A 23,780-nucleotide genomic window follows, 5' to 3' on the forward strand; every position below is an offset into this window, starting at 1 on the left:
GGTCCCCTGGAGCCTGGTTCAAAATGAAGCAGAATCTTGGTAGTATTTCAAAAATATTTCCTAGGGCGCCTGGGTGGCTCAGTCGGTTGAGTGTCCAACTTTGGCTCAGGTCATGATCTCACAGTTTGTGGGTTCAAGCCTGGCATCAGGCTCTGTGCTGACAGCTCAGAGCCTGGAGCCTGCTTCAGATTCTGTGTCTCTCTCTCTCTCTCTTCCCCTCCCCTGTTTGTCTCTCTCCCTCTCTCTCTCTCAAAAATAAATAATAAACATTAAAAAAATAAATAAATAATTCGGAGACTCATTAATTTAGAGGTTACGGGACATTGTGTCCTTGAGCTTTACAAGCTTGGGAGTGGAAGTAACACTGGTAGACTGTCTCCTGTAACTTATTTCTGTGGAATAAGAACCAATATGCTCATTGCCTGCTTGTTGAAAACAATAAGGATAGGAAAGAATAATAGTACTAAAGCTGGAAAAAAAAGTAGGAACTTGCCTCAAAACTAGTTAAAATTAAGAGACCCTGGAATTCTTTTATGAGATGAATAGGCCTATTATATAATAAAGAATTTGACAAGCCTTTGTCCCTGGTTCCTGGGAGAGAAATTCTAAGTCCTTGGAATTTCTCAAAAGAAACAGAAGTATCTTCATTATTCACGAGCCCCTTGGATTACATCTGAGTTTATGCTAAGAGATGTGATAACTCAAGATAGGGGTTGCTCACTAGAAAGACCAACCTTATGATTAGAGGGTTGGAGGCTTTGAGGCAGCTGGACTTCTGGGGAGGGGAAAGAGGTTAGAGATTGAGTTTAACTGCGGTCTGTGATTTGATCAATCATGCCACTGTAACGAAATCCTGATAAAAACTCAGGACACTGAAGCTCAATGGAACTTTGTGGTTGGTGAACACACTGATAATGCTAGGAGGATGAGTATCTGATTCCAAAGGGAAAGAATGGGAAAGCCCTGTATTCAGGACACACCCAGACTTTACTCATCTGGCTGGTCCTGATCGGTGGCCTTTATAATAAAACTGTATTCATAAGTATAGTGCTTTCTGATTTTTATAAGTTGTTCTAGTGAATTATTAAACTGGACAGGATGGTGGGAACCCCAAATTTGTAGCCAATTGGTCAGAAGTACAGGTGGCCTGGGTGCCCCACTTGTGGCCCCATCTAAAGCAGAGACAGTTTTGCAAAGGACCAAGCCCTTAACTTGTATTATGTGATCTAACACAAGGTGGTTAGTGTCAGAATAAGGTCATACCTTCAAACTGTAACAAAAACATTTGTAAGAAAATATAAAATCTTATAAAACTAAATTCAAGTAGCAAATCTATGATATGTGAAAAGGCTGTACTCTAAAATTGAGTATATCGTTCTGTGATTAAATCTGATGGCACATTTTATACTCCGAAACTAACAAAAGGACTTTACATCTAACAAGGCATTGGAGCAATGTTAACATTTTTCTGGTTTTCACAAAGATTATTTTTACCTTTCCTCCTTTACTTGTCCTTACCTGCACCTTTCCATCACTGCTGCTGCTGCTGCTGCTACTAACCCAACGGTTTATAATTTTATATACACATAACCAAAGAAGATTTGAGACAGAAAACAGGATCACAGTTCTGTTCAAGTCTGGTCTTTGGCTATTGGGATGTGTAAACCTCAGATGTCGGGAGGGGCAAATAACCATGTTTTGAAGCCATAACAGGAATAACCAAGACTCATACCCTTGAGATGGAAAGGTGAATAAGATTTCTTAACAAACAGTTAAGAAGCATTTCTCTCATTTTCCAGTCTACTTTCCTTCACCAAACTGGACACGTATCCTCAAATAACAAAGTAGGACAGGGAGAGCAATTCAAAAAGACAAGGGGAGCAATGAGGAGGGAAGGAAATCCGAAGCAGCTCTGCAGCCTGACTACAAATCACTGCCCACAGGGAAGAGGCAGTAGAAAGCAGGAAGAAAAGGAGAATGTCCTGAGAATTACAAAGAGCATTAAGTATAGCATGTAGTTCTCTACAATTATTCAAGGAATGCGGGAGAAGAAAGAAGACCGAGTGCTGAGCCCATGTGTGCTGTGAGTACCTCGCCGCTCACTGAAGGACAACCATTCGTTTCTAGAAAATGAGATTCTGAAATCCATGGAGGCAAAAATGTACCAAGAGATGCCTGCTAAATCAAGGATATATGCTTTTCTCTGCCAGCCATAAGGTATTTTTGAGGTAGAGATGTGAAAGGATCTTCTGAGACAAAGAAGAGAAGTACTTTTTCTGAAGATGTGTCCGCTCATCTGCTGACCTCTGCTGGATCAACAGTGGCATCCAGTGGCCAAAAGTCTCAGCACAGACTTCTTTGTCTCTAGGAAGGGTTTCTATTGCTTTGGGTGAAGTGGCAATTCAGAAACAAAACCATTCCTGTTGTCTATAACTAAGGATCCCCAAAGACACAGTACTTTGTAATACAAAGTAAAGAACCAAAGGCCATAAAGAAGAAATGGAGGGGGGCAGCTTAAGATTAGCTGTGGTATTTATATTTCCTGTGGTATTACTAAAATGAATGAAAATACAGGAGGGGATGAACATATCTGTGGGTGGGAGTAGGTAGGTTTTCACTGCGTCAGAATACTTTAAAAATAAATCAGTATACAACATATTTTTATTTTAAAACGAAAGCAAAACTGCAACAAATTTCCATATGCACATTTTATTTCTTAAAGGACTTAGGAAAGAAAAAAATAATGGAATTAGCCTGGTTTAATTAAACAGTTTATTCAAATTTCAGTTTGTACCTGAAGTGTGATTTTTAAAAACTGATTTGATTTTCAGCTGCTAAATTCAGATGTCTGTTTTTAGGGAGAGAGCAAAATTGGCTCAGGTATAGCCTTAATGTATAGCAAATATATAGAAAGGAAAACATTCCACCCAAGATATTTTCATGTTCCAACTGCTTGACTTAAACTGCTAAAAAAGCGATTTTCTGGCAAAGTTCCAGTAAGTAAAATGCCAGTAAATTATGACTTAAAAAAAAGAAAGAAAAGAACTATGTTTCCTCAGTGACATAATACAAGCAAACATGAATGATGGAGTAATCTTAAAATTTTTATCTTACCTAGATTATATTTCATCTCTCCAGGCCAAAGATAAGAAAAAAAAAAGTGGGTACCAAGAGGCTCTTCTCTCACGATTTAAATCTGTTCATTTTTGGGGCGCCTAGGTGGCTCAGTCCATTAGGCATCTGACTCTTGATTCTGGCTCAGGTCATGATCTCACGGTTCATGGGATCAAGCCCCATGTGGGACTTTACGCTAACAGCACAGAGCCTGCCTGGGATTCTCTCTCTCCCTCTCTGCTCCTTCCCTGCTTGCACACATGTGCATGCACTCTCTCACTAAAAATAAATGAGTAAATAAATTTGTTCATTCTCTGCTCTATATTTCTAGTCAAAACCAAAAACCCATGGAACTGTCACATACATTACTCTCAACTCTCATGATAGATCTGGCTGGCTCAGATGCACACCCCAGCTCAAACTCACCTGTTTGGATGCGATGTGGGCAGCATGAACTGGAATTCCACCACGCAGGTATTGTCCTTAAGCTGGCGATGTTGGACGCTGTTAAGTTCATAGGCAATGTAAGCCCTTCGAACATAAACCTGGTTAAAAAGTAACCCTCAGTAAATACACTCCTTCAAAAACAGAAACTAAAAGATGGTTAGCCAGGAAAAAGATAGTCTTGAGAAGAGGGATGCAATGTAGAAGGAAGCTCTGTACATAAATAACTTGCTTTAATTAATAAAGCTGCAGTCTTAGGGCACCTGGGTGGCTCAGCTGGTTGAGCGTCTGACTTTGGGTCACATCATGATCTCACAGCTCGTGGGTTCGAGCCCCACATCAGGCTCTGTGCTGACCACTCAGAGCCTGGAGCCTGTTTCGGATTCTGTGTTTCCGTCTCTCTCTGCTCCTGCCCCGCTTGCAATCTGTCTCTCTCTCTCTCTCTCTCAAAAATGAATAAACATTAAAAAAAAAATTTTTTTTTAAGTTGCAGTCTTAAAACTACACCCATGACTATAAATGAAAATAAAATTAACCTGCCTCTGCTGGACACCTCTGGCTGGGCCATAAACCTTTCACGTGAACCCAAACTTAGGGAGAAGGTTTGATCATTAGTAAAAGAAAGCATTATTTCAGTAGAAGGTAAAATCAAGCAGTGAGAAAAATGAGAGGTACTGATCTGAGCCACCTGAGGAGTGAAGGCAGAAGATAGAAACAATTGTTGTACAGTTCAACTCATTTACTATCTTGTATCTCTTCGTTTTGTTGTCCCACTACTCCAAATTATTTTAGATTATTTATAACCCGCCAAACCCTAGGCAAAAGCAGTAAGGCATAATTTGACATAACATCTCAAACACACTAACCTGACTCAAGAGTTAAAGAAATAGCAACAGGTTACATCACAGCAAAAACCGTAAGTGTGACCTTGTGCACTTCACAGCCAATTTGCCATGCACATAAAATGCTACATGCGATTCTATCATCATGTGAGGTATATAAGGAGATTTCTCATTAAATGACACGGAAGCACTTTAAGATATTTAGATATTTTTTAAATTTGGTATTTACTGAGTAGGATACATTACATTCCATCCACAGACTACAAATAAAAAATAAGCCAAAGGAGCTTGCAACAGACTGCAGTGATGTCATATTACATAAAATCATCTAGAACACTCTTCTTCCATCTTCAAAAAACATCTATCTGGCAATTTATAGCCATTATTCAGGGCCTGCAATTTTTGTGCTTAATGAGGTAGTGTGCTGGAAACAGAAAAGTCTTTGAGCCAGATTGACCTGGGTTCAAATGCAAACCCTTCCAATTATTATCTACATAAATGTGGACCAGTCACAGTCAACCTCTCAGGAGTCTCACTTTCCTTTTGCTTAATGAAGTAATTGTAGGGTTAAATGAGAAAAGCAGTAAAGCAACTAAAACACAGTCATTATATGTTATTACTTTCTTTCTCATGACAAAATATTGCAATAGAGTTGCTTAAAAATTCAGAATATAACTAAAAATCCATTTTATTTGGCCCAAATCACAAAATGGTACATGTTCTGGTCAGCCACATATTTTTTCATTTATTATTTTATATGGAATCCTAATTTATTCTGAAATGAGAGAATTCAAATACTTGGAAAGTAGAGACTATTGAAAAATGCTGGCAGCTATTTTCCTATGATTGGAGAAGTGGTGATTAGTTCAGCTGAAAACACCTGAGTAAAGCAAGCATTTGTTTCAAAGGAAAAGAAGACTCTACTCTTTAGCACCAACCTTAAGGCCAAAGAAAAAGGACTGATACATTAGCCAAGTGGACAGAAGAGATCAGCTAGAAACCAAGAAAAAGGTGATATCACAATACTTTGAAAACTTACCTCTAGAGCTGCCATCCTCACTACCTGGTTGCTGTGATAGAAGAAGTTTGGTAGGACATCAAAAATAGATGTTTCAGACAAGATGAGTTTCTGGAAGGTACAGAGACAAGCTTAAGCCATTACATCCAAAAGGGAACAATTTCAGTGGACAATATTTAGCATTTTGAAGCAGATAGAGTAACCTAAGAATTCTGTCTAGGAATGTCCTGTATAAACTCACCTTCTTTGTGCCCCAGCTTCCTCAGCTACAAAATGGGGGCGGGGTGGGGGGGGGGTGGGAATGACACCTATCCTCATGGGTCTGTTGGGAGCATTAGAAGAATGAAAATATGTAAAATTCTTAGAATAATATAGTAACGCATCATATGCTAATATTAGTGCTAAAGACCATAATTAACAGACTTCCTGACATATATCTGTATTCAACTTCTTAAATACTGTCTCAATCCTCCGCTATGGTAAGCCACAGATTTGGACCCCAGTTGAAACCCTATATTTCAACTATTAACCAAATAAACAAAAATATCCTTTCCCCTTTTCTAGGTTCCCCAGAAGGAAATCTGACAGAAAGCCTGAAGATTCCCTTGGCTAGATAGAACAATATTACTCTTATTTATAGGTAGAAAAACAAAGTCATTCCTGAGAAAATGGTTCTGTCTAAAAAGTAATAGTCAAGGTCCTTTCAATTAGTAGTAAAATTAGCCAACACTCTTTATAAAACTGGTTCTGTATAAAGCTTAATAGTAAGCATTATAAAAACTTAAATGACTTAAGTGGCTTTGTCTCTAGAAGACTAACAACTACCTGTTTATACATCTGATTCAAATACCAGACATCAACTAGTGCTACCACTTAATTCTAGCCTAGAATACTTTCTAGATAAAAAGTACAAGAGGTAGAGACTTCATTTTTAAGCTAAATCACAACTATAATAGCATTTTTATGAAAAAAACAACATTAAGTATAAATCATTTTATAAAGTCAAGGCATGAAACTTCATTTCAGATTGACTAATTGAACCAGGATTAGGAATAAAGTAGACAAGAATGCACAGTGGTAGAAAAGGGCTTTATGTATACCTGCAGGTTCTCAATGCAAAACTGATGTCCATACATGTCAATAGCTGAAAGGAAGATAGACTCTACTTGGTTATGGCGAAGCTCATATGATGGCAAATGGGAGGCAATAAGAACCTAGAGTGAGAGCAAAATAAGAGGCATAAGTTCCTGAGGGAGTGATTATTCTAGCCTCCTATTAGGCAGCTCTGATACAAAAGCAATAAATATAAATCTGTAAGTGCAGGCATCAAAGATAAAACAGAGACCAAGTAAAACAACTTCTAGGTCCTGTAACATACAGCCAATGCTACCAATACTGCATCTCAGTTGACTCTCACCATGATTTGCATTGTGGGCAATTTCCCACAGGGGGGCAGGGGGAAAGCAGAGAAAACAGCTTCAATCAAGTTCCCTCAGTGCATGTGATTTACCATTGCAAAGCCTCTAGTCCTGGGGACTGCATGACTAGCTGTTAATTGGGAATCAGGTCTGGCAGGGAGCAGCTGTGGGGAAGGTGGATGTCACAGAGCAGGGCTTTTGCAACTCTGAAGTAGAAACAAAGACTAGGAAAAGATGCTCTGACAGCCCCAAGTACTCAATATCAACAAGGAGGTATCGGGATGTAACACCAACGCATGTGAGGGGCAGAGAGAGTGAAAGCAGTGTCACAAACAAACAGGGACACGGTAGGAACTGAATACTCTCAGCAGGTCACTGAGAGGTTCAATAACTTTGAGCAGTTCAGTGACATGGATACAATTGTAGAGAAAGCAGAAGGTCACTGAACAGCTTCAAATGCTGCTTCCTTGTCAATGCCCCGTGCACTGAAACACAAAGGGAGCGCCACTTCTTGGCTTCCCTGCTGAAACCTTTTGGAATGGAAATGAAGACTACAGGGTGAAACTAACTGGACTTCTCTGGGGTTGTTCTGATTGCTAGCACCTAAGATCCACTGCATTATCTTTCTGCTTTCCACACTTAATTTTTTCCTACACACTTAAAAAAAAGTTTTCACTTGCTTCTAAGCTCCCTTTGGGAAGTGAAAAATATTGAGTTTATTGCCATCCCTTAGTTTCCTTTTCCCCACATGACCCTGGTTTACTATCACAAGGTGATTAGGAAAGTCAGGGAATCGTAAGAGAATTTTATCAGGGGGAAAAGACTTCTATTTTAAACAGACTCAACATTAATGTTTTCCTTTCTCTTTAAAAAAAACATACTACGTGGGGCACTTGCATTAAACATCCAACTTTGGCCCAGGTCATGATCTCACAGCTTGTGAGTTCGAGCCCCCACATCCGGCTCTGTGCTGACAGCTCAGAGCCTGGAGCCTGCTTCTGATTCTGTGTCTCCCTCTCTCTGCCCGTTCTGCTCATGCTCTGCCCACCCCCTTTCTCTCAAAAACAGAAACAAACATTAAAAAAAAAAAAAGACAATCTGTTAAAACTACAAATTCTCTCTCTGAAAAATAAATAAATAAACATTAAAAAAAAAAAAAAAGACATACTACGTGAAAACATTTGTTTTGAGGGCCGTGAGAAGATGTACATAGAAAACTGTATGATCTGTGTCAGGAGATTGAATAAAAAACTCATTGTATGAAAACCATTTCTCCTTCAAGATAATCAACACATGTCCTTACCTGGCGTGCTCGAAGTGCCACTTTGGCATTGGTGGTCTTACTGAGTTGAGTTAGCTCTGTGAGAATATTCAGCAGCTCATCAGTGAGAGTAGGGTCCCGACCACACAACTGATCCTAATTGTTAATGTGAAAAAATATATATACATCCACATTAAAAAGAACTGTGGATAGAAATTTGAAATGGGAAAAGGGACTAAAAAGAAAGCAAACAGAGCTGGATTAATAAGAAAATGCAAACTTCCTATTATTTGTATCCCAAACAATGTGTACAGAAGACCCAAGAAGAAGCCACTGCTGAGAAGCCCAAATTCCTCAGGCATTCAGATTCAAAGTTCCTAGTGAATTTCTTTATTAACATTATACTTTTAACATGCAGAAGAAATCATCAGGGACCATTAAAAGGGGCCAAGGGATTCTGAGTAAAAAACAACAGATGATGCCTCCAACTTTTAAGGGGTTTTAAATAATATAAGGACTGAGTCAGGCTTTCCTGTTCCCTCTCCCACTTTTGGAAAGAAGGCAGAATAAGGCAAAAGGAACCACTCCTGGTGGTTTTCATTCCAAACACCAAATGTTCAACATCCCAGGAGGGTGCAAAACAGAAACACAAGAGCAAATTATTCATTTATGAACACACACTATATAAAAACACTATCTCATATGTTGACAATTCTATTCCTGAAATCATTTATCCTCTTGCTGTACCAAGAATCATTCCATGATAACTAAACATGGTGAATCCTTAGATGGAGTAGAGGAAAAAACCAAGCTACTATTATACAATCCATGGGTTTATTCAATTGGGTCCTTCCTTTTCTAAAAATTAAAATTAGTTAAGAAAAAAAATCTCTATCATATTTTAAGAAAAATACTTCTTCTCCAGTGGAGTATTAATTCATTCCCTAAATTCATCCATTATCCATGTAATTTTCATCTAAGCTGAAAAAACTGCAAATGTGGATTTTATAAATAGCTGTCCTTTTTTTTTTTTTTGAAACGTACAGAGTTATTTATAGAGATTCTAAATACTAGGGGCGCTTGGGTGGTTCAGTTGGTTAAGCGTCCAACTTCGGCTCAGGTCACGATCTCATGGCTCGTGAGTTCAAGCCCTGCATCGGGCTCTCTGCTGTCAGCGCAGAGCCCACTTCGGATCCCTCCCCGGCTCTCTCTCTTCTCAAAAAAAATAAACATTAAAAAAAAAAATTCTTAAACAATACCACATAAAATATATACCTTTAGGCATAGTTCCCTCTACTTTGAGTTTGAAATAATTGCTTTTATATTGTAGTGAGTTTTTATTCTCCCTCTACTATAAATAGGACATGACAGATGACCAGATCCCAAAAGGCTTCCTGTTGCTGCCTTTTAATTTTCTTCCTTACCTTGATTATCGGCCTTTTTCCTGAAAAGCCTCCATTTCATATTTAACTTTCTTCATCTCAAAGGATACTCTTTATGGTCCCTTTACCACAACAGTATAAACAAAAGCTTGAGACTTTCAGCTTTTGGGGCAGATAGGCATTTCCCAAAACACCTCTTCTACAACCCCTACTGCCTTCCACACCACAGGGTAAACGGTTTGGGAGTACTCAGCACCACTATGCTGGGAAGAAGGCTTCTCAAACATTTTAAAGCAGGAAATACCTCCTGGTCTCCAATCCACCCACCAGAGGTCTGCTCCAAATATCCAGAGTCATAAAACACACGATGGGATTTATAGTTAAGGAAGTGCAAGTACTGTTTTCACATGCTGAACACAGTAAATTCACTGATCTGAGGGGGAAGATTCACCTGTTTGGCACACAGAAGTCACTGATCTGAGTGAGGAGGAGAAAGTGGCCTATCAAGTGACTATAAATCCAGGGTTTGGTTGAGCATGTGGTCATAGACCAGAGGGCCTGTTCAACCTACCCTAGGTATTAAGAGAAAAAAGGAGGGAGAAAATGCAATTAAGCTACATCTTTTGTTGAGATCTAAGGAGCGAAATAGAATTTCAAGGAAATGTATAAAATCACCAGGGACAAGACCACAGGAAGACAGAAGAACAGACAGATCACAGTGAATGAGGAAACCAAGATAAGGTTTTTCTATTAAATCCCTCTTTTCCTAATGTTCCTAATAGAGAAAAACATTCCTTTCTGAGGTACTTCCTCCACCCATCAGAATGTCCCATTGAAAGATCTAAAAACCTAACAGGTGTCCTGAGAAGTAAAACTCAGCTACTCTGCAAAAGTCCAGACTAAAGTCTCAACATCTAACAACAAAAACCAACATAACAAAATAAGAACACTAGCTACCTACTTGTATCAGACATGACAGCTTTGGAATGTTTTCCCTTGAAAGGAAATCCAGGTTTACCTCTTGGGATTAAATTAAAATAAAGAAATAAAAATGGAGCTATCTTCTTGCCTAACTATAGATCATGTTCTAATTTAAAACAATACATAAAACCACTTTTTAAAAAACCATTTTTTTCCCCTTTATCTTTCCACTATGAGAGAAAAGGAGGGAGAAAAGAGGTAGGGAAAAGGAAACAGTATCTGAAAGAAAAGGGAACTATGGAGACTTAAAACAATAATCGGGAAATAATTATTCATTCATAATCACCAAGCGACAACCTTTTTCTGGGCTCCTTGTGATAAAGTACAGAAACCAGACCTTTCTGGGATGTGAAGTAGCAAATATAGTATCAATAAACTACTACATCCATTAGTTTATCCTAACTTGGATATTTTCCATTCAAATATTATTTTGCCCATTGTCATCATGAGCACTTAGAAAAAGATTGGCAGGGGCGCCTGGGTGGCTCAGTCAGTTAAGTGTCTGACTTCGGCTCAGGTCATGGTCTCGCATTTTGTGGGTTCAAGCCCCGCATTGGGCTCTGCGCTGACAGTGCAGAGCCTGTTTGGGATACTCACTACCTCTCTCTGCCCCTTCACCATTCGCTCTTTCTCAAAATAAATAAACTTAAAAAAATTTTTTTAAACAAGAAAAAGATTGGCAATAGAAAATTAAATGTAGAGTAACCTTCTCATCCCTTTCTTGTCCTTGGTCTGGACAAGAAAGACCAGGTATGTTCAGGTCCTAAAAGAAACCACCAGACACTGAAGACAATTCTACCTATCAGAACCAACAATCCGAAGATACAAACATCCAAAAGGAAGTTTATGGCCCTCTAGACTAGAAGCAGGCTTCCTTTGGGAGGCCCAACATCACCATCTAATTCTGGTGAACATTTTATAACAATGACATTAAATGGTGACTCAGTCAGCAGATGTGTTTCCTCAATATAAAGAGGTTTTTTTAACGAGCCTACCTGCTGAGTCTGGGATTACAGGTTACTTGCATAAATCTGCAGGCCAAAGTGAAAATAATTATTCAGTAATGGTTAAGATTGGTATCACACATTTATTTCTTGTATTTATTCTTAACCTGGATGGTGGCTAACCGCAGGGAATATTTCTGATGTACAGAAATATAACAAATGTGCTTAAGTGTCAAAACCATAACCAAAGTTATGCAGCTGACTGCCAGAAGAGCCCAAAATAATCCAACTTGATCTTAGCAACCTATGATTTGAAGACAATTCAGAATGGAATGTGATCTAATGTGTAATGCTCTCAAGACATTAACAATTGTTCAGGTAGGTGAGGCACTAATCCCAAAATCAGCAATGGACTGGTAGCTTCTTCCAGTCACAGCTGGACTTTTTGTAATTCCAAGGATGTCACAGGACAGGTTGAACAAGAAATTGTTAATATCACCTGTATTCAGTAAACTAGGACTCACTAAGACACATTGGATAAAATTATTTGCAGTTATGTTAAGAAGAAGAAGAAAAGGCTCCCAGTTAAAACCAAATCAAGGTTCACAGGCATAGCACTACTCATTAGGAAGCATGGTTTACATTATATTCATGTGGACCATACCAGAAATAACATATAAGTAGTGAGGGGAGGACTACTCAGCATCAAGATGGCTATGGAACATGTACTTTGTTATCTGGACAGCTATAAGAATGTTGATTATTTTTATTGGCGCCAAATTGCCTAATTTGGCTAGAGTCTCTTTAACTATCTCTAAGTAAACATAAATAGTATTTCCAAGCTTTTTCCTATGAAATTGAATTTAAGAAGTAAAAAGAGTTTTCAAAAAATACATTTGGTCTTCTAGACTTTGGTTTTAATCGAGGCACCGTGTTCCTCCAAATGGACTTTTGCATTTTACTTGATATTCTGCTTTCCAGATAGGGTAAAAGATTAGAACAAATTTGCTCAAGAGGCAAGTTGCCTGAGGCAAGCTACTACTAGGCAAGCTATGCTAATACCTGGAGGGGATGAGGGGTTCCTTGAAGCAGCCCACATTTCATAACACTGATTCACAGAAGCCTGATTGTCTTGATCCCTCCCTCTAGGTTCAAAAGCCCCAGAAATCATCATCTAGCTCAGCAAAGCACACCATCAACATTCCTGCTTCTAGAAAGCAAAAGATTGAAATGCCAGGCACATAACCATCAATCAGGAAGCCAAGGTAAGCAAAGAAAGGGGAAGTGGCAGAGAACACAAGCTGTGGAATTCCAATGCTACCATGTCCAGGTGGTATCTGTAAGACAGTGAGACCCAAGGAAAGAGTGATCCAAACCAGTAAGATAGCTCTTATCAGCTACCAACATTCATGCAGATGTAGGATGGGGTGATGGCAGTGAGACTCTGCCATTACCAAAGAAAGAATGAGGAAACCCACACCTGGTATCCAGCAATATCACATTGGAAAGGAGCACCTCTGAAGCCTTCATTCCGGCTGCACATGACACGGCTACCTGGCTCTCAGCTCAAGCTGAGAAATCAATTAACTTCTTGATTTCCAAGTCTCTAAGATGAGGTGAAAGCAGCTGATATTTCAAAAGAAACTCAATGATATGAAAGCCTATAGATCCTACTATATTTACTGAGTTTTGGTTTGTTTTTTTAAAGAAAAATGTGAAATGCCAAAATAAAGAAAAGGACAAATCCATCTTTCTGGTTCACATCTTCAACCTTTCTTCTTGTCCCCCTCCTCCTCCTCCTCCCCCCCCCCCCAACTCTTCCTCTGCTCACCGTCCTATGCATCCAAACCCAAACACTAATAACAGCTCTTTTCTCCAAAGAGCTCAGCCTGTTGGGAAGAAAGTTTGGGTACTATCCATGCAGGTAAGAAGTAATCAGGATGACAAGGTGGGGAAAAAAGAACAGCAGCAAGTCAGAGTCCCATTGGCTTCTGCCTGTCCTGACTGGCAAAAGCAGAAAGCAAAGCCTCAAACCAGTTCTCTGACAGGCCCCAACGCCTCTGCAGCACCCCCCGTGTAATTACACACTTGAGTGACTGGACTCTGAAGAAAATTGAAGGCCTTAGCTCCGAACAGCTGCCATTTTCTCTCTCCATCACACCAGCATGATTACTTGAGAAATGAACAGCCCCGGCTCAAAGCTACTCCAGAATTCTCAGAGGAAATATGGCTCCGTGTTCCAATAATGAGATTCTTAAGGCAAGCGTTACTTACAATCACTCCGCAAAAAGAGCGAGCCGAGCCCCTATATCTTACAAATTAGAATTTAAGAAACCCAGCGACAGTCTTGGACGATCATTACTCTTCTGCTGCTCCAAGGATTCTGGGCTTTGGTCTATTTTTAGTGCAGAAAACTGTTAAGTCCTTAAAAAGGTAATCATAATAAAATGAAAACTCACCATCATTAGCTCCCTAAAAAGGCAAATACACCCCATTTTAGGTCCAAACTGAGAGATTCTTCCACTCCCTCCTCATTACCCTTTTCTGCTGCAAAGTCTTGTTTTATCCAAATGAGAATTAGCAATCCTTATGTTAAAATTAAAAAAAAAATCTAACTAGTCACAGATATCTTCCTTCTTTTGATTGAAAAAAAAATCATCAAAGTACCATAGATAATAGCACTTCTTTGCTGAAACCTGTCACTTGGGGAAGTTGAAATATTTTATACTGCTGATATATATTTTTTCTTTCAAATGCATCTTCTGATTTCCCCACCATCTAGCCATTCTATGGTAGCAAAGGTAATGAACTCTCTTTGTAATTATGTTTTTAAAGGTAGCTATTCTAAAAAAAAATGTTATATCCTTGAGAGTTAACCAGCTAGGCAGACATGAAGTTGTGGCACTGTTGTTAAACACAAATGTGAGGTAGGTAGTTTCCCTTTATTCTAAACTATGGAATAAAAAAACAGCAGTGGCAATTTATAGTTTTTCTTTTTCCCCCTCCAAGAAGAAAGAATGGAATTAAGGTACCAAAAATGTCAATTCCACAAAGGGACAAGAGAGGAAACTCTAGGAGTAAAATGGTACTTTGGTCCCCCCAAAAGGCAAAAAAGGCAGCCATAAGGCAGCTGTTTATGGGTTGGGGACTCTAATAATAGTCCTATGAAACTCTGATTCTAAGAACTAACTCAATCAGAAGAATCTAGGAATGAAGAACTTACATACTGTGTTTAAAAATCCTTAAGTTCACAAAAATTCTACCCACTGGTCAAATGTACATTAATTCTATTCACATTCTCACCTTTCACTCCCACTTTCTACTAGCTCTCATATTACGAGGTTATAGGGACAAAAGCATGCATCCACTACCATTACAAGAATCTGAGCTTGGAGTTCTATGTAAGTAAAACAGAAAGGGACCAAAGAAGATGCAGAATAAATTTAAATTTCTTTGGTGTGAGGGGCAGTACTGGATTTCTAACACTGTTTTTCATTCTTACGTTTTGGGACGTAATAGCCACTGCTGACATTCATGGAAAAAACAAGAGTTCTGAAGAAAAAGTATACTGGCTAAATAAGACTCAGTTTTAAAGCTACTGTCATGAGTGACACCAGGAAGCACAAGGCATCTCTCAGCAGAATCAAGAGATTTGAGTTCCTGTGCATGATTGCATGCATAATAGCCAGAACAATCCTTTCCTGACAGGAGTAGGTTCCTTCAGGTCAAGGACAGAGGTAAAGGTGAGAAACCATTCATCTACAACTCAAGCGCCATTCATGCCAAAATTACAGGAGACAAGAAGCTTTTCCTCTGACCACAGAACCTCAGAAGGAGAAATGTTTTCTCAACAACATCAACCATCCTTACAGGTTCTGAAAAATGGTACTCACAATAAGCATTGTGACCAGAAGATTCTTCTTGGTGACTTGAGCATGAGAGAAGATATAGTTTAGCACAGTGTTCATGTCACTCTTGTTCTCTTCTCGAAGGGCAAACACACATTTGTCATAGTGACCTGCAAGCAGCAAAAAGAACTGGTCCTCATCTATGGTTGAGTGTTCACATTTACATGCCATTTGTTTGTTTCATGTCTATAATTCACCTGATAAGCAGTGAAACATTGTAAGAATTTTCTTAGATAGGGGCACCTGGGTGGCTTAGTCAGTTAAGCGTTCGACTCTTGATTTGGGCTCAGGTCACGATCTTGTGGTCGTGCAATGGAGCCCTGCGTCAGGCTTTGCACTGGTGGTGCAGGGCCTGCTTGGGAATTCTCTCTCAAAATAAATAAAAATTAAAAAATTTAAAAAAAATTTTTTCTTGGATGGATTTGTACAGAATTGGTAATGAGGTTTAGTAAAAGAAATGCCGGTAGGAGTCAGGCAATCTAGTGCAAGATCTGGGCTCAAAGCCTAGCTGTATTACCAATTTCCAATGTGCTTCTTGGCATATCGCTTTCCCTCTCTGAGCCTCATTTGCATCCCCCACCCCCCCAAAAAAGGTAGAGGGAAGGTTTGTCTTAGAGACTGAGCTGTTGGTGGTAATTCCAATCCTCACCCTTACTCTAAACTCTCATTTAGTTTCCTGAAATGATTTCCTTAGAAGAGAGGATTCTGTTGCTTAAAAAGAAATGTCAATACCATTAAATTTGATGATCTTTAAAGTCTGCCCCAGCTTGAGATTCTGGCTTCATGTCTGACTCACTGAAAATGTTTCACCCTAACTATAAGGAACAGGTTTTTGTTTTTGTTTTTGTTTTTGAAGAGGGGGCAGAACGAGGGTGAGACTCCCAAGCAGACTCCATGTCCAATGCAGAGCCCAATGGGGGGGCTCAATCTCAAACCGTGAGATCATGACCTGAGTTGAAATCAAGAGTTGGATGCTTAACTGACTGAGCCACCCAGGTACCCCTAACTATATGGAACAGTTTTAGCTCAAAAATAAAGCAACACAAACTTATCAATATCTGTAAGGGGGATGGTTGTTACCTCTGAAATCAACATTTTGCCCTGTGAATCCATGAAACAGCTAAACAACACCTAGCCATTCCAAATCCAAACTAAGGCATAGATCAAGGAGAACCTTGCATTAAGTCAAAAGGTCTGCAGGGAGAATACAATTATGTACATCTTCATTGGCCCTTCATAAGGCCACCAGGGGTAGGTTAGTTCTGTCTAGGAAAGCTGTTTTGCCACAGAAACATAAGGATCAGGTTTACTGTAGTGATATCTACAACAGCATAGAAGTAATATTCACTTCTTCAGAAAACAGCTTACTCCAGAATTAAATTTCCAAGCAAAGGAGAATCAGTGTTTGAATAGTCTCAATCAAGGTCAGAATTTTATGAAATTATGAAAATACTAAAGGATTATCATCTCAATTCAGATTCCATTTTAAATTACAAACCAGAACAGTTCGACTGCATTACTATGGATTCCTAGAATACTGAGTACATTCAACCAGGGTAACTCGGTTCTGTTTTAAATATTAAAGATAAATATTAATTTTTTTCAATATGAAACTAAATATATCTGAATAAAGAACTTAATTCAGATATATTTGAATTAAGAATTGACAATTTCATATAAGACCTATTTAGAACAAAATAGAATTAGTTGTCCTATATAAATTCATACTTTTCCCAACCAACACTTAACTTTGAAGGCACAACAGAAATGTCTTGGTAAAGGGAATTACTAGAACAAGGACAGATAAAAAGAATATTTACCCAGGAAAAGACAGCAGAGACACTAAGCAGAAAGAAAGCAATGACACCACATTTTTAAAAACCTTTTGTTGTGAGATATACATACAGCAGAATAAATACCCATATAACTACCATCTATCTTAGAACATTTTTTTTTTTTTTAATTTTTTTTTCAACGTTTTTTATTTATTTTTGGGACAGAGAGAGACAGAGCATGAACGGGGGAGGGGCAGAGAGAGAGGGAGACACAGAATCGGAAACAGGCTCCAGGCTCCGAGCCATCAGCCCAGAGCCTGACGCGGGGCTCGAACTCACGGACCGCGAGATCGTGACCTGGCTGAAGTCGGACGCTTAACCGACTGCGCCACCCAGGCGCCCCTCTTAGAACATTTTTAATTATCTTTGAAGGATCCTATGTGCTCCCCCTCAGAAATACCTACTAAGCTGAATTTTATGTTACTCACTCTTTTGCTTTTCTTTACATTTATTCCATTTATGTCTCAACATTATGTTTGTGAAACACATCCTTCTGTTCATATGTATAACTTGGTTCCTCAACTTTCATCGCTGTATAGTAATCCATTGTAGGAATATACCAAAATTCAATTATTTATTCTACTTATGTAATTCTAATGGTGTCCTATTTTGCTGTTATGAACAATGCTGCCAATAAATAGTCCCATATATGTCTCCTTACAAACATGTGTAAGAGTTTCTCTAAAGTTTATTATCTAAGAGTAAAATTGTGAGGTTGAAGAATACATAAAACATTCAACTCTATTAAGTTCTGACAAACTTTTCCAAAGTGGTTTACACTTTGGAAATTTGCACTGTTACAGAAGTAGTGAAAGATGATTTTTTAATTTTTGCCAATCTTATTGTGTTTTTGGCTTTCTCTAATTAGCAATGAGATTGCACATCTTTTCAATTTGTGGATCGTTTGTATCCTTCCTTTTATGAATTATCCTTTTATATCTTTTGCCTATTTTTTTTTCTTTTGCCTATTTTTCAAAGAGGTTGTCTTTTTACTTATTTACTAACCCCTTTCATTATAGGCGTAGGTTTTATAAGTACCTTCTCCCACTTTGTGGCTTATGTTTTCAGTCTCTTTTTGGCATCTTTTCATCAGCCTTTTCCTTTCTAGTTTACACTAGATGTGTGGTTTACACTAGATGTGTGTCTTCCATGACAAATCCTTCCCTACCCTGAGGTCATACGGCTATTCTCTTAAAAATTTAGTAGTTTTGCCTGTTTAGAACATGTTTAAGTCTTTAATTCATCTGGAACTGACTTCTATGCATACGGTTTAAGATAGAGATCCAATTTCTTTTTTTGGTTTTGGAAATAAATAAGCCATTGTAGTAGTATCATTTAATGAGAAAGAAGTCTATCCTTTCCTCATGATCTAAATGCCTGTTCTGTTACAATGTAAACTCATATATGTGTGGATCTGTTTCGGGGCTACTATGTTCCATTGGTCTCTTAATTTTTCCCTATACCAATATCACAATCTCTGCATTAATATGGCTTTAGATTAAACCTTGATACTTCACTGGAAAATCCTTCCACCTTGTATTTCTTTAAAAGTATCCTGGTTAGGGGTGCCTGGGTGGCTCAGTTGGTTGAGCGTCTGACTTCCGCTCAGGTCATGATCTCACAGTTTGTGAGTTCAAGCCCTGCATCGGCTCTGTGCTGACAGCTCAGAGCCTGGAGCCTGCTTCGGATTATGTGTCCCCCTCCCTCTCTGCCTCTCCCCTGCTCATGTTCTGTTTCTGTCTCTCAAAAGTGAATAAATATTCAAAAATAAATAAAATTAAAAAAAAAAAAAAGAAGTATCCTGGTTATTGTCAGACTTTCCTTTCATGTAAATTTTAGAATTAGCTTGAAAAATTCCGTGAAGATAACCTACTAGGAATTTTACTGAACATCAGTGAATCTGCAGATGAATTCCAGGAGAATCAATACTTTGCAGGTGTACACTCCAATCTAAGACCATGATACTTATTTAGATCTTCATTACTGTTCACTCATAATTTTCTTCAAAAAAGTCTTGTACATTTATTAGACTTATTCTTTAGTGTTCCATATTTTGGGTTGCTATTTTAAGTGGCGTATTTTTCTAAACTGCTTTTCTAAACAATTGTACTATAAAGACACACAAAATTCAACATACATTTGAATTTTGTATTCAACAACCTTTTTAGACTTTAATTCCAACAATAATATGGATTCTTTGAGCTTTTCCAGGTAGATATCATACATATAACAGTGGCAGATTTATTTCCTTACTCCTTTCCAGTCCTCATACCTTTTAATTCTTTTTATCTTATTGCACTGGCTATGACATCCAGTATGATGCTGAACAGAAGCAGTGAGAGCAGGTGCCTTCATCTTATTCCTGTCTTAAAGAGAATGCTCTCAACAATGCTTTCAATTTTACTATTATGCATGAGGTACCCTACAGATTTTTTGGTGGGGAAACTTTATATGTTTAAAGAAGTTCCATCTTATTCTTCATTTGCCAAGACTTTCTCATGAATGAATATTAAATTTTGTCAAATATTTTTCCCCCATATCTTTAGGTGACCATGTTTTTTCCTCTTTGAATCCCTTAGATAATAAATCACATTAGTTGGTTTTTTCAATATTAGTCAAGCTTGCATTAGTAGGATAAAGACAATTTGGTTGTGATGTGTTATTTTGTATATACACTGATGGATTTGGTTTGCTAATATTTACTTGAGGATTTTTGCTGGTTATGAGTGGCACAGCCGTCCTTTAAAAGATGCAAAAGGAAGCAAAATACATAAGATGTTAAGTAATATTTCTAATTATGATGTTTCACTGCCACCTTGTGGCAGGAAGCAATATCAGCAGTATGTAGCTTTTAAAATCCTACCTAGAGGTATTTCACATTTAGAGACTTCATACATCATTTAATGAAGCTCTTCAGAGAAAGCCAGGGATAAATTCCACCTAAATGATACACTGAATAGTACTGGAAAATCTGAGCCTTTTTCACATGTCTGCAGTTCAATCCGTGGATTAGCTGCCAAGAGGCAAGCTCTTCAGATACAGTTTTCAATTTCAGCCTGGTCATGACTCAACCAACTCTCACTAAACAAGATCAAGAAGACACCAACAGGGAATACTAATCTCTACTAGAAAAATTATCTCAGCCCTTTCCCAGAAGGCACACCAGATTCGCAATCTCATCAAGCTGTCTTTGTTGTTCTTTCTTTGGCACTAGTGGGACATGGAGGTTTAGTTTTTAAGAAAGTGGTGACAGGGCAAGAGTTTGTTAATGGTAGGTGTTAGTGACAGGATGAACTGGCTCTGCTGCTGCACAGTCCTACAAGGAAGCTTTCTCAGAAACAGAGTCCTCAGGAAGAGGTTTACCATTCTGGAACTGTGTCTCTACTCGCAGGTACTGCCGTAGCAGATCCATCACAACAGCCTTCATGTGGCCTCGGATGCCACTTCGGTACCTAGGCAAGCAGAAAAAATGTCCACTGAAAAACTGGACAGGCTAATACTATTAGAATAACAGACTATTTAAATAAGCCCAGAGCTTAAATTCTAAGCCTCAGAAATCTGCCTATAGACAAGAGTTTTTGTGGGTTTTTTTGTTTTATATAAAAGGAAAGAAAAAAAGGAGAACAAAACAAAACCAAAAACCACTTGACAGCCCTACTGAACAACACCCTGGTTCAGTTCCCACTGCTATGTAGAAATGATCATTATACTCCTGAAATGGCTCAGGGATATCTGAAAAATTTATGAGCATCTTAGAGTTGAAAATGTTCTGTGAATGTTCCTTCAGTCCAATAGTTGGCTATGGAAGCTAAGAAGAATGAATGTCTTACTTAGCCTTGTGCCAGAAGAAAAATTAAGAGTTTCATCAAAATTACCAGGAAAAAAAAGCAATGAAATTTCTATGCTTTAATAATTCACAAAAAGATGGAGAACACAAAAGTCATCAGAAATATTTTAGCTCACAGTCTTAAGATATTTAGATATCTAAGGTATTTAGAAAATACCTATATTTCCCAAGACACAAGTGCTTTCTAATAAGTCAAACCTGAGATAAATCTCTTGGTGCGTACTTAGAATAAAGGAAGGTATGGGTATGAACAGGTCTAGGAATCCTGTGTATCCTGGGAATCACATTAACTTTACCTCTGTACCAGCTGGACAATGCTCTGAGTGTTCATGAAGAAAACTTCCCGTTCAGATTTCCGGTTCAATGTAGCTGCATGGCTATCTAGGATGTTGGCAATCTAAAGAAGAAAGAGGAAAAAAAATGAAGCCAAACCCAACAAAGCGACCTAAAGCATTAGCCTGTGTAGCATCACCACCAGTAATCTTAATTATAACACAAAAATTTCCATCTTTCACATGCTGGGAGCAGCTGGAAGTTACTGGGCATAGTTTAGAGGCTTGTGTTAAATAAGCAAGCAACTTTTATTTCTTTTCACACTTTCCTAGATGAACTAATGAGTGTAACACAAAAGCTACCATCCTACCAGAGGCCCTTGACAGGCAAGATATGTTCACAGTCAAGGTTCAAACTTTATTCCTCACTTGCCTACCTTAACTCTCTACATGTAAATTAGCTTCACAGGCAAAAAATAAGCATGCTGCTGGGGTAGTAAGAAGTTGCTGCTAATAAAACTACAAATATCCCTCTACTTTAAATTCACAAAATTCCTCTAATTAGGACATAGGCCCAAGAATAAACCTCTATTAAGTAAAAGATTTTTTCTTATAATCACAAATACTTTTACACTTCACATATAGTATTTTATTGGGCTTATATCCTGAGACACATTTGTGAAGGGCACAATAGTTAAGACTGCAAAAGTACAACATCCAGACAGAGGATCCAAGCAGGAAGGAATCCCACAACATGAACTCCAGAACTGGTAGCTAGTAGAGAAATGTAACTCTATAAATACCTGCTGGCTGGGAAACTGACAGAGGACTGATGTGATGTTGCTGGCATACTGAGCCATTTCCTTCTTGATAGACTTCTCCACATTTGGGGGAATACGGCCAGAGACACTGGTCATGATATCTTGCAATTCTAGGAGAGGCAAGGAGGGATCTCTGAGGGTCTTCATCAACCGCTCTACCCAGTCTTTTACCTGAGAAGGAAATAAGATCCACACAAAATTAAAACCATCTCCAAAATAAAGTGATATATCTGGATTCAGTATCATGCAGTATTTACTATGAAACTATAATATAGGCATCTAACTCTGCCCTCATTCTCTGGTTTAAATCCCAATTAAATGTGAAGTCAATGACACAGATAAGCAGCAAGGATTTAAAGACTCCACATCCCACAACTAAAGGTGAGAGAGTTTCAGGCCAAACAGCTTTCTTTTCCTCCCTCTAAAAAAATCCTTATGTGATTTTTAAACTATCTTGGAGAACAGTACCCTATTTGTACACCCTTTCCCCAAGAGAAGTGATTCATACCCTGCTACTAAAAAAAGGATCTGGAAGGCAGTATCCATTCATTACGTTGACCAGATTATCCAGGACATAATGGAACACTCGATGGAGCTTCTCGCCTCTCAGTGCTGTACTCTGGATCCGTGGCAGACTACCCGTGTGAAGCTCAGCCTGTCAACCCCAATGAGAGATCAAGTCACCCAGTACCTTCTAGTCAGGTTACACATACACACTGCAACTTAGAGTCATCATTCAAAACCAAGACATCTCTTTACCATACCCAGCTACAAGGAGAGAAATCAATGGAGGAATCATCAGAGGAAATCATAGAATCTTAGTATCGTAGTAATTTCTGCAAAATCTAGTTCCATAATGCTATAGGCACAAACACAAGGCATGAGATCGGGGGGAAAAAGCATAAGAAAAAACTAGCAAACTACGCATTGAAATCATCTGCCCCTCCAAACTACCCCTACCATGTAATCAACTCTTAGAGAGCAATATTAAAAGTACCCTCCTACTTACCTGTTGGACCTTGCTGGGGTTGTCTAACTGCATTTTGGCTATCACACAGCCAGGGTCAAGAGCTGCTCCAGGCCGTTTGACATAATGGATACAGCCAGACTCTGCTGCTGTTAAGGTCATTACCATCTTCATCACCTGTAACAAAAAATAAATAAAATTACAGCTTAGCCTCTCTTTACAATGAATGATTTAAAGAAGCTAGTTTTCCCTTCAACATCTAAGTCTACCTATCTAACACTATCTCTAATTCCATCCAGAATAATGAGAACCTTGAAATCTCCAACAAAGTAGAAGGAGGGCAATTAGAAAATCTCAGGACCTAGCTTTAGGGATTAATGACAGCTACCGACATTTCTTGTTTCTAATGTTTAAATTGATTTTGCCATAGTTTGTGTTTTACTTGTTTTATACTTAGACTTGATTAACAGTTCAGCCTCCTTATACCCATGATCTAGGTGTTGGTCTGTCAACCAAAGATACCCATGCCAAAATCTGAGGGTCATTCTTTACTCTTCTTTCTCCCTTATCTACCAATTACCAAGCCCTGTCAAACTTCTCAAAAATCTTCCTTGCCAGCTATGTCTTTGGTTTAGGCCCTCATCGTACCTGTTCTAGAGTACTTGAAAAACCTCCCAACAGAATTCCCTATCCTCTATACATCTCCAACGAGGTCACTAAATACAA

General features: G+C 38.5%; 1 protein-coding gene across 21 annotated transcripts in view; it reads right to left on the bottom strand.

Annotated features, from left to right (window-relative positions):
• Positions 1-23,780, bottom strand: part of ACACA (acetyl-CoA carboxylase alpha) — a 280,594-nt gene that overhangs the window by 133,632 nt on the left and 123,182 nt on the right. For all 21 annotated transcript variants that reach the window (XM_058703419.1, XM_058703413.1, XM_058703420.1 and 18 more), the window contains 10 exons: positions 23,097-23,231; positions 22,596-22,742; positions 22,070-22,258; positions 21,291-21,391; positions 20,511-20,599; positions 15,298-15,422; positions 8,140-8,253; positions 6,519-6,632; positions 5,440-5,529; positions 3,541-3,659 (listed from right to left, as the gene is read on the bottom strand). In XM_058703419.1, coding sequence (XP_058559402.1) covers positions 3,541-3,659; positions 5,440-5,529; positions 6,519-6,632; positions 8,140-8,253; positions 15,298-15,422; positions 20,511-20,599; positions 21,291-21,391; positions 22,070-22,258; positions 22,596-22,742; positions 23,097-23,231 — 1,223 coding nt within the window. The remainder of the gene's footprint in view (positions 1-3,540; positions 3,660-5,439; positions 5,530-6,518; positions 6,633-8,139; positions 8,254-15,297; positions 15,423-20,510; positions 20,600-21,290; positions 21,392-22,069; positions 22,259-22,595; positions 22,743-23,096; positions 23,232-23,780) is intronic.

The sequence above is a fragment of the Neofelis nebulosa genome, chromosome 16, assembly GCF_028018385.1.
Source record: "Neofelis nebulosa isolate mNeoNeb1 chromosome 16, mNeoNeb1.pri, whole genome shotgun sequence".
NCBI lineage: Eukaryota > Metazoa > Chordata > Mammalia > Carnivora > Felidae > Neofelis > Neofelis nebulosa.